Source organism: Trachemys scripta, chromosome 4 (assembly GCF_013100865.1).
Source record: "Trachemys scripta elegans isolate TJP31775 chromosome 4, CAS_Tse_1.0, whole genome shotgun sequence".
In the NCBI taxonomy this organism is placed as follows: domain Eukaryota; kingdom Metazoa; phylum Chordata; order Testudines; family Emydidae; genus Trachemys; species Trachemys scripta.
The window spans coordinates 71,187,731-71,203,697 of NC_048301.1; the positions used below are offsets into that span (position 1 = coordinate 71,187,731).

Here is a 15,967-nt window from a genome sequence, read left to right on the forward strand (position 1 = left end):
GGTAGGAATCCGGACTTTACATTAATGTAATGCTTCTTTCCTATTTGGTGAGTTACCGGACATGTCTATGCTACAAAATTAAGTCGACCTCACTTACATAAGGGTACAGCTGCTACAGTAATTACATCGCTGGTGCGAGTTTACACTCTGATCCTTATATTGGCAGTGAGCATCCTCACCAGGAGTGCTTATACCAAATGTGCTGTCAGTATGGGGCACTGTGGGACAGTTTCTGAACACCAATAAAAGTTGATGTAAGCAATGCAGTGTCTACAGTGACAATGCGTCGACCTAACTACATTGACATTGACTCTATGCCTCTTGCGGAATTGGACTTAAGTCAGCATAGTGGGGCAGTTACATCGGCAGGAGTGAAATTTAATGTAGACACTTACAAAATTAGGTCAACAAAAGCTGCTTTGCATTGACCTAGCTCTGTACTGTGGACCAGGCCATAGTTAATATGATCTTAAGGTATGCATTGTAAATCTCTAAGTGAGATAAATACATGGGGCATCCTACAGTCATTTCATAAAGTCTAGACACATTTTTATACATTTAATACTATTTTAATAATACTAACACACAGATGAGCCAGACTGGTTTCCAGCTATGCATTCATCAGTGTTCAGTTGGGGCCTAAAGTCCTTGGCATGAGCTGGCACCTGGTCTGCCAGCATCACACACACTTCCTGCTATTAACACCAGCCCTTGGTGTCAAGATAGAAACAAAAGAGAAATTGTTTAGAATTTATTAATTTGTGTATATACAGATTAGAAATTATTCATTGTGTTCTAAAAAATATAACAGTCATCTGGTCCAATATTGTTAGGTACTGGTAGATTCACAAGTAGTGGGGTTGCTGTAGAGCAGGGTTTCTCAAACTGGGGTCGCTGCTTGTGTAGGGAAAGCCCCAGTAAGTCCCTCAGCCCGCACCGCTTCCAGCGGCTCCCATTGGCCCAGAGCAGCGATCCGTGGCCAGTAGGAGCCGCGATCAGACGAACCTGCGGACGGGGCAGGTAAACAAACCGGCCTGGCCCGCCAGGGGCTTTCCCTACACAAGCGGCGACCCCTGTTTGAAAAACCCTGCTGTAGAGGTTTTACTCACAGGCAGATACATAGGCATATGGTGTAGAATTGTTATATTCAAATAAGTATGGAGGTGTTATTCAATATAGAAATGACAGGCTGACATTTTTCTTGGTATAGCAGATTGCAAGATTAAAACTTCCAATCAAATATGACACATTTCCACATTCTGATGGGCAGTGCTGCTGCTCTCGCTGTTTCTATGTTCTGTACTTCAGAAAGAAAGAAGAAAAAGAATTAAGGCAATCACTGATAGATGTGGAGGCGGAAGGCTCTTACTCTGAACTGCAGGTGTGAGCGAGGATGGAGAACAAGCAAAAGGGAAAGAGCAATGCCTTCATCCAATCTGCAACTCGGCTCCAAAGATTAGCAGCTGGAAATAGCTGGCTGTAATTGTTTTTGCCTTATTTCAGCATAGCCCTGGTGGCTCACGTATGCCTGTGAAGTGAGTTGGTATACTATGCTTTGGCACAGAAAGCCACAGCATAGCTAGCAATCCACTAAGGTTGGTTTAAGGGTTGGACTTATCACTATTCTGTAGAATATCATCCCTTACAGACTTCAATTACACAAAACAGTGTTCCACAGTATTGTCTTGTTTCACTTAGCCCCAATTCATCTTAATTCTGGCTCTGTCAATTTTTTGCCCTAATCTTTGCATCCCTAGGTATTTGTATTCATTACACAGAGTTGTAATCTTTATCCATTACATGATTAGTTGCAACTTCTCCCCTCAAACTGATTTTTGAGATGGCTATAAAAATGAAAGTCAGAACCTCTGTAGTAGCTGAACACATCACAAACACTGAATAAATCTTTCATGATACCCTGTGAGATAGCAGAAGTATCTATATTTTACAGAGCCTAGAAACTAAAATGGAAATACAGTTCTGTACTTTTACCAATCATTTCCCCAAAATTCCAGGAGCCTTTTTAGTTAAATTCATTTAGATGTATTTTCTACTCTGTGTCTGGAATGTGCACTCCAAATCATCACTTCACACTGCTCTTGAGGGTGTAGAAGTGTTACCAATAAACAGTTGGATCCATTTGAAAGCTCCAAATATAAATAACTCTTGACTCAGTGCTTTGTGATTCTTTTCTATTCATGGTAGTACAGAATTCTCATCTCTTGCTCAGCCGGGCAGTGAGGGGGCTAGAAAAGCATTCCATTTGTGTCAAAAGGAAAATGAAAACTTAAAATTGGGGATTGTCTGCATATTGCTGGCATTTAAAACAATGTATCATAATTTCCCTTAACAGCTCTGTGTTTAGGTTAAGAAGGATGGAGGAGAGAATCAATCTTTATGGGACTTCCTGAGTGCTCCAGAGATAAAAGAGCAGTTTTCCATCACCGCACTCTGTTGTCTTGAAAGGAAGAAATGAAGCCATTTCAGCACTTTACAATGGATTCCTGCCGTCACTTAGGCAGGACAGTAGCATAGGTGCTGGAACTAGGGGTGCAATCCCCTGGCTTGAAATGGTTTCCATTATATACAGGGTTTACAGTTTGATCCAATGGCTCTCAGCACCCCCACTATAAAAATTGTTCCAGCGCCCTGGACAATAGAATGATCTATATAGAAATGCCACAGACAGATCCAGAAATAAGAGCAAGTACTTTCTGCAGTTTACAGGCAGGAGGTGATGATCCTTCAGTGCTACCTTGGTTCTGACTTGGCCTTAAACCCAGGTTGGAGGGATGCAGAATATTGGTGATAGAAACTAGCTGCAGGCTGCCTCCAAAACACACCTAAGTTAATTTGCTAAAAAAATGAGAGGTCAATCAACAAGCAGTAGTTTGTGAAATCTAAGTTAAATATAAATAGACCAGATTGTGGTATGCTTTAAGGTGGATGGTAACTTTCTCTCATCAAAGGTGGTGTGGAGTTGACAATCTCTAAGAATCCACACATGTCTTTAATGAGCCCTTGATGGGCATAGATCAATTGTCAGTAGTGAATCAGATTTCTTCCAGCAGTCCTATAATTTCTTGCTATGTGAATGAGCTAAATTCATTGGAAGGGGAAAGGTGTTTTAAGGCTCATGAATAGCTGCTGGTGTCCTGATCTTATAATGTTGACAGCTCATTGAAAGGCGCTTGTTGCTGAGATATGAGGAAGCAGTTTGCATTAACAAGGTGGCTCACAGTCTGGAAAATTTTACAGGGTATTACTTGTAAAGTTGATGATATATTAGCTACAGTAGAGAAAAATCTTGTGCTGGAGTTTAACTGCCAGTTTTCTATCAGTGTCATTTGTTTCCTTTCCTACTGCTCCACCTTATCAGAAACCAACAGTGATCTGCTGGGATGAATGCAAGGGTGCTTTTAGGTACCAGCGTGGTCAACAGCAGAAGCCAGTGTACAAGGTCAAAGTCTCACCAGATCTTCCAGTTCTTGGTTCTTCAGTTGGGTATGGATTTCACTGAGGATGCTTCAGAAATTATCTGGGACTATGAGTTTATAGAACAGGGGCAGACTACTTATAAAACCTTCTTCCTGCATTATACCTAAGTTTTTATATCAATTTGAAGAAGGTTATAGTGGACTGCCGAAAATAAAGGTCAATCCTTCAATTTCCTTTGTCCACATCTAGACAGACGAGCCAGTCTAAGGTGTGACTGTGTTTTAGTCCTTCATGAGGCACTTGATTATATCATGGGGGGTCTGAGGGTGGACATGATAGTGGAAAAGCCTGATGCCATTCTGCACATTTTAAAAGTGGACAGGTTTGGGCTTCAAAGTATTTCCAACAGGAGCAAATTCCAGAGACAAAGCCCTCCCCTACTGGCTTCCAGCTCCCGCAAACTTCATCCTTGTGAAAGATAGCTGAAGTGATACAGATAGCAAAGAGGAAATGGGGCTCTCTAAGATAACAAGAACCTGGGCCATAAAGGGGTTTGTAGAAAATCAGCATCTTGAATTTCACCCAGAAGTGACTGTCCACTATGGAAGAGAGAAACGCACAGGTGTAGCATGCTCATGGTAGCCCACCTCTAGCCAGAAGGTGGAGAACCTCATTTTGTACTAGTCAAAACTTCTTGGCTAGCTCTAAAGAGTGCATTGCACTCATCTAACCTAGAGGTATAAACAAGGCACAGAAACATGGTGAAGAAAGCATATTAAAGTACTTATCCTCTTGATCAGCCATGGATGAAAAAGTATTTGCTATCACTGATAAAAGCTGGTAGTCTGGTGCAGTGATGAATCTAATAAGACCCAAGAGAATGAACCAGTTTAACAGTACGTGGGCAGACACCCTCAATCAAGAGACAGGTTAAAGGTTCTCAAAATGTTTCTCTCTGCCAATCCACATCAACTCAATCTTATTTGGAGTGAGTTAAACCCATCCAAATCACACTCTCTGGCTGACATTAGGACAGCATGGATACAACTGAATACTTCTGAAGGCAAGAAATAGATCTAAGTACTGTCTGCAAACTGATAACACTGTAGCCATATCACAATGTTTCACCAGTTTTATATAGACTGTGTAAAAGAGCAGTGACAAAACTCAGTCTTGTGGGAGTCAGCTGAGAGAAAAAGAAGTCACCCACCCTTAGCCTCTGAAAGAAATGTGTGGACCCATTCTATGGATCCAAGGAGTTTAAGGATTTTGAATGCTAGAGTTGGCCTGTCACTGCCTTTTCACTGATGTTCCCAGAGACAGGAGGTTAGAGACTTGGCAACGTTCAAGTAGAACACTGGTTTCTTCAACAAGGATAATTGGGATAATTACACAACTTAGTAACAATTTTTTTCCTGCTTGGAAGGAAATGCTGAAGATCAAAGATCCTGAAACAAGAACTGAGTTTGTCTGACATGTTTCCTCTATAGACAAACCTGGTCCACCTCAGAATGTGAAAATCATAGATGTGTGGGGATTCAATGTCGCTCTGGAGTGGAAACCACCCCAAGATGATGGCAATGCGCAGATCTCAGGGTACACAATCCAGAAGGCTGACAAAAAGACAATGGTGAGAGACACTGAGGCTTGCCAATAATTTCTAAAGTCACTGAAATTGGGCGGGATGAATAGGGCCAGGTAGAGCATGGAAGTAGGATGCTGAATCAGAAATTACATATTCACTTTCAGGGCTTGTGTCAATTGACATGATTTTTGATCTTGTTATGAACAGACATGTTGAAATTGAGTAGTCATGTTGATTTCATGTGATTATGGGCACTAAAGCGGTCTCTGAAGACTTAGGAAGACAGACCTACAATAGTTTACAAAGTTTTATATGCAATAAGCATAAGGGATAGAAACTTGTGTGTTTTATGCAAGTACATATACAATTTTGTGCCAGAATGAAAATCAAAGAAAGAAAATAGGTAAGGTTTTAATTTCCCTTAAAGGAATCTGTGTGCTATCACTTACTCTATCAGGAATTGTTATCCATTCCCAAAGTCATTGCTGCTTGGTAGGCAGTCTTCTTCACTAATACTGACAAGGAAGGTCTGCATACCACAACTAGCACCATCTCTGACCCTTTAAACCTTTTTCAAGATGTTAGAAAAAGTAAACTAATGTACAATCTCATTATAGGAATGGTACACTGTTTTTGACCACTATCGACGCACCAACTGTGTAGTGTCAGACCTGATTATGGGGAATGAGTATTATTTCCGTGTCTTCAGTGAAAATTTGTGTGGACTGAGTGAAACTGCTGCAACAACTAAAACTCCTGCCTACATACAAAAGACAGGTAATACACATTCTTCAAAACAAAGGTCACAAAAGAGGACTCATGGATATGTCACAGTTAGCAAGTTGAGTAATGCATTATAGACAGGAGAGTACGGAATTACTGGCATAGGAGCAGAGACTTTTTCATTACTTAATACTGGGCACTTACAGCTTCTAATCTTTTAGACTCTTTATCAATTAGACTCATATATTTCTTTATTTTCAGCCACAAGAATTGTGAGTCAGGCCCCCAGAAGTCATTAAATTAAACGAATTTTGGGGTTCTTATCTTCTGGGTTTTGAATCTTTAGAGTTCATGCTTTCAAGCTTTTCCATACAACCATTAAGGCTAGAAACTTATTTTTTAAATGAAAACAAAGTCTCACATAATCCTAGGACTCCAGGAGCTAGGGCTTTTAGGAAAAAATACCTCATTAAATCACAAATGTTTGCAACACTGATGTTTTAACACTACTGTTTTCCTAAAACAGCATAGATAAAATAAAATTACAAGTAGATTGTATTGACTAGGCAAGATTTAAGACAAAATTCTTACTAGATTTCTCTGTTTGAATTGCAGGCGCCATTTATAAACCACCCAGTTACAAAGAGCATGACTTCTCTGAAGCCCCCAAATTCACTCACCCCTTAGTAAGCCGTTCTGTGATCTCTGGATACAATGCTACGCTCAGCTGTGCTGTAAGAGGAAGCCCTAAGGTACAGATTACACTAGTTTTCAATCTACATAATTGTGACAAGTCAAAAGCCTACTATAACTACCCTAAAATCCATGCCAGCTTCATGTAATTACACTGTTCTAATTACTGATCTACATTATAGGACACCAATCCCAATCCATACTATCCGTCCACACCCTAGAAGTAAATAGTGTTCCTGTGAAAAACCCAACCACCAACAAAAGCAATACAGTGATACAGCATGAAACCTAAGTTTTTAAATGCCCAAGTCAGGAAGTTGAAAATTACAGTTGGCATAGCAATGTTAACTCTGGCCCCTTCCATGTATATATTATAATTGGATCTTTCAGCCCACAAAGGACAACGCAACATACTAATCACTTAATAGAATGCAAACGAAATACATCTTTTTCTATTGCCTACAGTGCACCTATGTAACTTTGTGTGTTTCTGAATGCATATTGTGTGATCAAGTAGTAAAATACCCTGCTGTAATTTGTATGCGCAAGGGGACCATTTAAAAAAAATGGTTTTTTTAAAAAAAACAAAAAAAACAAAACAAAAAACCACATCTCAGGCAGGGGACACTTTCTTCACTCAATTATTTGCTGAGCTCTATTCAGGGTGAACTGTACTTCGTACCGTATTGATATGGATATTAGGAAAAAGCATCAGAATGAATCTAATCTTAGACGGTGGTTGATATTCTATCTCTGAAAGCAGGCTGAACGGGGCGAAAGGGCCTTATACACACTTAAAAAATTTACCATGCTAAATAATAATTGTTCCTCCTCTATCAACTAAAACTCATCTTGTATCCAATACACAACTGTTTCAGTTACCATTGATTTTCACTAACACCTCAGATTATGCTTTTTGTGGTTGTTAAATGAGTCAGTCATTTGAATCCCAGTTTGGATGATTCTCCCTCCCAAGTAAGCACAATTGATGCAAACCCTTGCTCATCCTGTCATCCCACAGTGCAAACAGTCACTCCAAAGTGGCTTCTCTAAGACACCATTCTGCACCTGCAATGCCAATTGTGTGCTTGCCAAACACACACAAATGGCTCCATAAACACCGTACTGCTGTTCTGCATCTTTTTCAGAGGCAACACTTCCTGGTGATAGAGCTTTGACATTTTGGATAACTCTATACTATCAAAGATGTCTCAGGTATAAAGTGCATTCCATGAACATGCTGCCACTAGACAGAAGCCAATATTCATGCCCAGATAGCACTGTGACATGAGGTGGAATTCCAGAAAGAGCAAGACAGCTATTGACAAAAATATAAGGGTGGACAAAGTTGTTCAAGAACAGTAAAACTGCAGGTGTCATTAATATGATTCAGCATGACTAGTATGGATGCACAAGACTTGTCAAGCAGACAAGGCCAAAGACATACAATAACAAAATAGTAATAATAATACCTTTCATCAGTAGATCTCAAAACTCTTTACAATGGAGATCAGTATCATTACTCTAATTTTACAGATGAGGACACTGAGGCCCAAGGCTGCTAATTTTAAAAACAAAACAGATGCCACAAAGGTTTGGTTCTTACTGTTTAATCCTAGCGCTGCATTAAAGATTCCACTAGGTTTAGAGACCGAGGGTAAACACGGGTCACAGTGCAAGAAACATTATTTTCATTTAAATTTTTATTCCACCATCTTGGTTGCAAAAATAGAAGACCTTCTTTAGTCCCACACTGCAATCAGACACAAACATACCTGATTAGCTGCATATATGCAGCTATCAATACTATGCACTACAACTGACAGAGAGACTTTCCCTCCTGTACACACAGTGCTTCCCCTCCTGGGACCCAGGCAGCATGAAAGAGAAGGAGGAAGTAGAGGGGTGATATGCAGGGTGGAAGGAGGAGGAACAGGCTGGGGGATAGGAGTAGAAGTGGACAGGGACAGACTTGGGGGATTTGAGCAGAGGGAGACAGAGGCAGGGGAGATGGTAGGGGAGACAAGTAGAAGGAAACAGGGACAAAAGAATCTGTAACAGCCACAGAACACTCCCCTACAGAACCCAAAACTGAACACAGGATTCCCAAGTCCCAAAATTCCTCTGTCCTCAGCAAACAGTTGGCAAACTCACTGATAAAATCTGTATCTCATCACCCCACAGTGACTGACCCACAGTCTACCAGGAACTGAGATACCTCAAATGGTAGAGATCTGTGGTGAGGATTTAAAAGTGGAATCCTAGTGGTAAACCACATATGGATTAATATGGTTCCAGATGGAGCTTGTTTTTTTCCTTTTGCTTTTTTAAAAACCTAGGAAATTACATGAAAGATAAACTATGTTTAAAGATTGTAAAGATTCAACCCAAAAGCTAGGAAATGTCAGAACTCAGACTGACTACGCAACCTTAATTCAGCACTCTTATGTTTATACATTTTTACAGCCTTTAATTATGTGATCACATACTTTTTTCCTACAAGACCTCTGCCTCATTCAGTGCACAAGATGGATGGTGCTCAGGGTTTTGTAGTAAACAAGTCTGTTTTCTGCAGGAAATTGGAAGGGGTATAGTGAATGAGGTAGCAACTTCAGGAGGATGATCTTGTAGTTAAAATACCTGAATACCATGATGGAGAGCTGAATTCTACCCTTTCATCTACCCTCCATAGTTAACCACTAGTTTCATAGTTTGTGTGTTCCTCCTTTTCCGGATGCCCAACTTGAGATACCAGGGGCCTGATTTGCATAAGTGCTGATCACTTTAAACTGAAGTCAATTGGAGCTGTGCTTTAACATGATACGAAGTGCTAATTATGCTGAAAAAAAACCCAGTCCCTAGATCTCTCAAGTTAGGCAAAATTAGCAGACCTTACAATTTTGGTCTAAAATATCTCTGACTCAGTTCCCCATCTGTAAATGGAACTAATACACCTCTACCCTGATATAATTCGACCCAACATAACACGAATTCAGATATAACGCAGTAAAGCAGCGCTATGGGGGGCGGGGCTGCGTGCTCCGGCGGATCAAAGCAAGTTCGATATAACACGGTTTCACCTACAACACGGTAAGATTTTTTGGCTCCCGAGGACAGCGTTATATCGGGGTAGGGGTGTACCACCATATCATCTCGCAGGCATGCTGTGCAGATAAATCCATTCATGTTTGTAAAGCACTCAGATGTTATGGGGATGAGCACCCAAAAAAAGCCCATGAGGAAATTAATAATTCTGTAGTCAGTGCAGGGTTTGGATAGTGTGCAGTAAACAAGATACAGAGCCACACACTGAATGAAGATCAAAAGAAATATTGAATAGCTACATTATCTATTTTCTGAGCATTGTCCATCTTATGTAGTGAATGAGTCGGGGTCCCATGAAAACAACAGTATGTAATCATGTAATTAAAAATAGTATCATAATGCACTCAACGGGGCTCTATTAAGGTTGCACAGGGGCAGCCATAAATCTACAACTTCCTAACTTTTGTTTTTATGTTCTTCAGCCAAAGATATTCTGGTACAAGAACAAAGCGGATCTCTCTGGAGATGCCAAGTATCGTATGTTCAGTAAGCAAGGGGTATTGACCCTGGAGATCCGAAAGCCCAGTCCCTTTGATGGAGGCTTTTACACCTGTAAAGCTGTGAATGAATGTGGTGAAGCTGAAATAGAGTGCAGATTGGATGTTAGAGGTAACCAGATTTCTGTAGACAATATTCTCCTTTAAATGAATGGATAATTAATTTCTCCAAAATCCATACCTTCCCTTTAAGCAAAAATTGTTGATATCGGGGTGGGGGTGGCAGAAGCTAAAGTTCATTGAATAAGTGAATGTCTCCATAGGAACAGGTGAAAATATGGTAGAATTCTGTGGTAGAACTGTGTTATATGTTAGGTACTATAGGACAAGAAGGCAGGAAGCTATTAAGCTCCCATAGTTGTTAATATTCCAGAAGAAGGCATAAGACATTGGCAGGGGCGGCTCTGTTTTTTTTGCTGCCCCAAGCACGGCAGTCAGGTGGCCTTTGGCGGCATCCTGTGGACGGTCACGTGGATTCGGCGGCATTTATGCAGGTGATCTGCCAGTCCCGCGACTTCAGTGTACCCGCCACCGAATTGCCGCCGAAACCTGACTGCCGTCCTCACAGCCACCGGCAGGCCGTCCCCCAGGCACGCACTTGCTGCGCTGGCACCTGGAGCCGCCCCTGGACATTGGAATGAATGTCACAATCTGAATTAATAAACAGTATGCTGAGGACAACAGCACTGTCCCATAGACCAGGGGTTCTCAAACTTCATTGCACCGCGACCAACTTCTGACAACAAAAATAACTAGATAACCCCAGGAAGGGGGACCAAAGCCTGAGCCCGCCCGAGCCCTGCAGGGGGGCGCGAAAGCTGAAGCCTGAGCCTCACCACCCTGGGCAGGGGACCAAAGCCGAAGCCCAGGGATGAAGCCAAAGCCTGAGCTCCACCGCCCAGCGCTGACGCCCTTGGGCTTTGGCCCCAGGCGGTGGGGCTCGGGCTTCGGCCCCGGTCCCCAGCAAGTCTAACATCAGCCCTAGCAACCCCATTAAAACAGGGTCACGACCCACAGTTTGAGAACCGCTGCTATGGACAATATTCTACATTTCAAAACTGAAATTCCTGAGACTCAAAAGTGATGAGATACGATAGCTGTCAAAAATATGTAAATATAAGGCCTGTTACTTTACAAGCAATTATAAAAGAGGATATTGATCACTTATTTTCACGACTAGCTGAAGTCAGACAAACGCTTACACTGCAAAAGGGAACATTTTAGGCTAAATATTGTTAGAAAAACCATAATAAGAGTTATAAAGTACTATGAGCATGCATGATGCTTTGCATACAATAGAATAGTGTAGAATAGCTATTGGTGGAGATGTGCCTTCTGTACAAGGAGACTGACTTCTTCCAATCCAAATGGTATTACATCATTCAAAATTGTTGTGTACAAACAAAAAAGCTAGAAAAAATATGGTGCAATTATGTTCCAATATAAGGACAAAAACTTGGTAATCTGAATACAATAGCAACAAGAGTAACTGTAGTTCATCTCAACGGAGAAAGTAATTACAGTGTTCTTTTAAAAACTAATAATAATATGGCCCAAGAAGAAAAAGGTGGTATATGGCCGCTAGAGAGAAGGTCACTCTCTTCAAAGGTAGTTGCAGTAGAAAGCATTTTAGTGACAGAACATTAAAAATGAATGCACATGACCGAGTTAAATGTTTGGAGGCATATAAGAGGAGTACTCCCTGTTAAATATGGAAAAAAATATAGTAATTGAAATTTGAAGTCCTCTTTTTCTTGGAGTCTGTCTTGGGCATATTAAGTCTCCCCATGATTGTACGGGAGAAAATGACCACTGTAAAATTCTCTCTCTCTCTTCCCCCATCCTCTTTTTAAGCTTTAATTAGTGTCATGTCTTAATTTTGCAGTTCAGCTTCTATGGTGTGTCTCACTGTCTCTTAATTCTTTTACCTCCTCCAGCACCTCAGTAAAACTCTAAACCTTAGTTCATCAGCAATTCCAGGTATGAATCAAAATGACTTAAGGAAAATATTTAGTTAGCATTCGGTAAAATAATGATGAATAATAGCTGGGTAGATAGAAAACTGGTCCATGAAGAGCCATTTATGAAAATCCACAGTTTATGGGTCAATCAATAAGATTTTTTTTTTTTTTTAAATCACTGCATTTAAATCGTATTCCTGCAAAGTGCCTTTTTTGGACTCCCATTCAAGTTAAAAGGCATTGAAGGCTCTCCTGCCCCTCACAGGCTTAAACAATTTGTAAGGATAATGGAATGATCCTACTGGAGCATTCCCTTTTAAATTCACTGAAAGTTGTTTGTGTAGGAGAACCACAGCAGTGGTTTGATGTGCACCATTAATTACTACAAGGCTAATTTGTAACACAGTGTCTGGATTTAGTAGTTTAAGAATCATGTTAAGTTTAAATTGTTGTTCATACATATATCTGAAAGTGTACAATGCACTTTATGATAACCATTTTATTTTTAAAAAAGTTTAAACATCAAACTTTTTTGTGACCAACCTCTCTTTCCTCTTTCTGTCTCAGGTGGTGTTGGGGCTGGAATTTGAAAAGAAGGAAAGGAAAAAAGAAAAAAAAAAATGAACAACGGGTAGACCCACCCAAAGCTCTGCTCATCTTTAAGTGTCATTTAATGGGGGAGAAAGATGTCCTATTTAGCTACACAGTTTCACATATTTCCCTTCTCAGAATTTTGGAAGTGTTATTGTCCCCAATAACCATGCAGGGGAAATTGGAATATTTTCCCCATTAACACTAGAGATTCTCCTTTAGGACAGAAACATTAAAGCTAAATGCAAAACTGATCCCCCACCCCTCAGGTATGAAGTGAGCACAAACACTAACATCAACTCTCCAATGCTAAAATAAATCCTCTCTTTTTCCTCTTTGTCACTTTCAGAATTCTAAAATTCCTGATGGGATACTTGTATTGCCCAGAAATATTACAGATAGGAAAATCCTAGCAGGTCATTTGTTCTAGTGCTTCAACTTTATCATCCCACAGGACCCTAGATAAAAGAGACCTCACAGGGGTCTCTTTCCTCTTCCAACCTCCAACACCTGATTCTCAAAATGTTTACGTCTGTGGACTCAGGAAGGCCTCTACAGATCCCAGCTTGTCCACGGAACATTTGAGAATATCTGGTCTAGGCTATTGCACTGCTTGCTGTACATAAGATAGTCCCTGCTACCTATTCACTAATCATCTTTTGGTTTGGTAAATTACACTAGCATGAACTCCTGTTTTTCAGATGTTACTACAACACATCATGGAAGAACTCAAATTCAAAACTAGCTTTCTGTCTCAGGAGAGATGTTGAAAAATGCAGTCAGGAAGTAAAGCACACAAGACTATTTCAAACCACAAAGCTTATGATGAATTCAGCAAAAGCTTATTTTAATTTTGTATCATTTGTGGTTTTTCAAAGTTTATAAACTATTTTTACATGTTTTTCCAGACAGTTATGTTCTTCAGTTAGGTTTTTGAATTTGTTAAAAAAAACACACACACACACACCCTCTTGCTCCAGCAGAGTCTCCTGCTTCTAACTTGCTAGTTTTCACTGTGTAATCTTTTTCAGCTTATAGTGGTAATTAGAAGTCCCTGACTTGGTATTACTCTCCTTTTACACTGGCGTGAAAAAGAGAAGGCAGGGAGAGGAAACCCATCCAGGAAGTGAGGCTTTATCAAAAGAACTACATCAGTTTCTTCATATTAATACTCAGTGCTCCTGTTCTCCCCTCTAAGATGTACTGCTCTTGATGGATGGGTATTTCTGACTCAGCAGATTGACTGTACTACACTGTGAAGTGCATCTTCATAATAAAGATACCTGTGCAGTGACAGCTGGATTCAGCGGTATTTTATTCACATATCAGAACATGGAGGGATGTATAAGCAACCACAATTCCCCTAAAACAAGAGATGCTTTTATGATATCTCCTATGAACTTTATTACTATTTGTTGGAGTTAGAAAACTTCAATTAAAAATATTATACAAAAATATTTACATTTTCCCATTTTCTGACCAGCTTTCTTATTTATCTGAATCTGCTAGATACCAGACATACAAATTGAGACATTCCATGTCTTAAAGAACTTACAAACTGAATGTAAAGTAGACTCAAACCATCACCTCTGGCAACCATATTGACAGCGTCTGTAGAAAAGAAAAGACTAAATTATAAACAGCAGCTTAACCTTTTAGCCTGAAAGAAGTCAAAGTGCTTTACAAACGGTGTTAATTAATATTTGAAAGCTGCTCTGAATTATTGTTTTGGAGTAGTAGTAAACTCATGCTATATTTTAACGCAAGATTAAAAAGAACTCACAAAACTAACTCATGGTCCTGAAGAAGATGGCACTTTCCCATTGAATTCTGCTGACTATACACATACTGATTTTATGAAAGACAAGGGGATGTTCACTCACTATGACAGCTCCATCAGCAGTGGCAAGAAATGCATTTCCCTTGACACTTTCATCAGAGATGTGTTTGTACTGTGACAAAGTTCCTCCTTTATCTTGATGGGTCCTGCGCTTATTGGCGGATTTTCTTGCCTCAGAGATTCACCATGTGGGTTGGGGAACAGCCCAGAGACCTTCCCCTCTGGAAGAACCCACAGTCCATGTCAATTGGGAGGTTTGGGGGGAACCCAGGCCCACCCTCTACTCCAGGTTCCAGCCCAGGGCCCTATGGACTGCAGCTGTCTATAGAGCCTCCTGTAACAGCTGCATGACAGCTACAACTCCCTGGGCTACTTCCCCATGGCCTCCTCCAAACACCTTCCTTATTCTCACCACAGGACCTTCCTCCCAGTGTCTGATAACACTTGTGTTCCTCAGCCCTCCAGCAGCACACCCACACCCTGTCAGCTCCTTGTACCTCTTGCTCCCAGCTCCTCACACTCACACCACAAACTGAAGTGAGCTCCTTTTTAAAATCCAGGTGCCCTGATTAGCCTGCCTTAATAGATTCTAGCAGGTTCCTGATTACTCTAGTGCAGCCCCTGCTCTGGTCACTCAGGGAACAGAAAACTACTCATCCAGTGACCAGTATATTTGCCCTCGACCAGACTCCTGTACCCCACTGGTCTGGGTCTGTCACAGTACCTACACAACATCTTCATGAAATTCCACTATATAAATGTCAGACTACAAAATTCAGATAACTCAGATACCAGTGATAGTACTTTCAAATGGCGTGAGACAAAAAGACAGCCAAACCTGCTCTGCGCCTGACGGCCTCACCCTCTAGTACATGTGAAGTCTAGAAACTAATGATAGCTAGTACATAGTCTCCTTTAACTAACTTGGTTGAGCTGCTGCCTTTGGATTTTCAGTTCCTGGGGTACAAAACCAAATTGGGATGGGTTACTCACGCAATTTTTAGTGGCTCTTCTTAAGATAATGCAGTTCTATGACAGGGCAGACATGAAATAGCATTTGCTTGTGAAATTCTCAATAATAGGGGGCAAATTTAACAGTGATCCAAATGTGTTAAAATAAGTAGACATCATAATATAGTTAAGTTTCAAAAAGCAAAATATTGATTTTAATACCAAAATGCTGGCCACTCCTCAGACTGAAAAATGCTGCCAGCTTGATGCTAGTTTAAGCACTGACTGACATGCCATGTGGCATGTCTACCCACACATCACAAGCCTAGCTAGCTAAGAAAATATCATACCCACATTCCACTACCACCATTCACCACAGACTACTTCCAGCAACGGAACCACATAGAACAATTTTCTGACAAACGGCCTCCTGTGTGCAAATCAAGACTGACATCCTGTGGTCCCTCTGAATATCTGGGGAATTGCTCCTCCACCCCACCCGCCAGACAATTCCCCTTCCATTCACTCCCTTCTTCTATTTAAAACTATTAGATAAAGCAATGGTTTTTACAATACAGAGGTA

The 15,967-nt window shown here is 40.7% G+C and overlaps 1 protein-coding gene across 10 annotated transcripts in view; it reads left to right on the forward strand.

The window, feature by feature from the left end:
• The window catches only part of MYBPC3 (myosin binding protein C3), a 120,153-nt gene extending 106,264 nt beyond the window's left edge, over positions 1–13,889 (forward strand). For 8 of the 10 annotated variants that reach the window (XM_034769449.1, XM_034769443.1, XM_034769440.1 and 5 more), the window contains 5 exons: positions 4,929–5,068; positions 5,641–5,800; positions 6,362–6,498; positions 9,967–10,153; positions 12,570–13,887. In XM_034769449.1, coding sequence (XP_034625340.1) covers positions 4,929–5,068; positions 5,641–5,800; positions 6,362–6,498; positions 9,967–10,153; positions 12,570–12,592 — 647 coding nt within the window. In that variant the 3' untranslated portion in view covers positions 12,593–13,887. Of the gene's footprint in view, positions 1–4,928; positions 5,069–5,640; positions 5,801–6,361; positions 6,499–7,587; positions 7,655–9,966; positions 10,154–11,978; positions 12,022–12,569 lie in introns of those variants that run through there. The other 2 variants (XM_034769442.1, XM_034769448.1) reach the window with 2 other exon arrangements.
• The last annotated feature ends 2,078 nt before the right edge of the window (positions 13,890–15,967 follow it).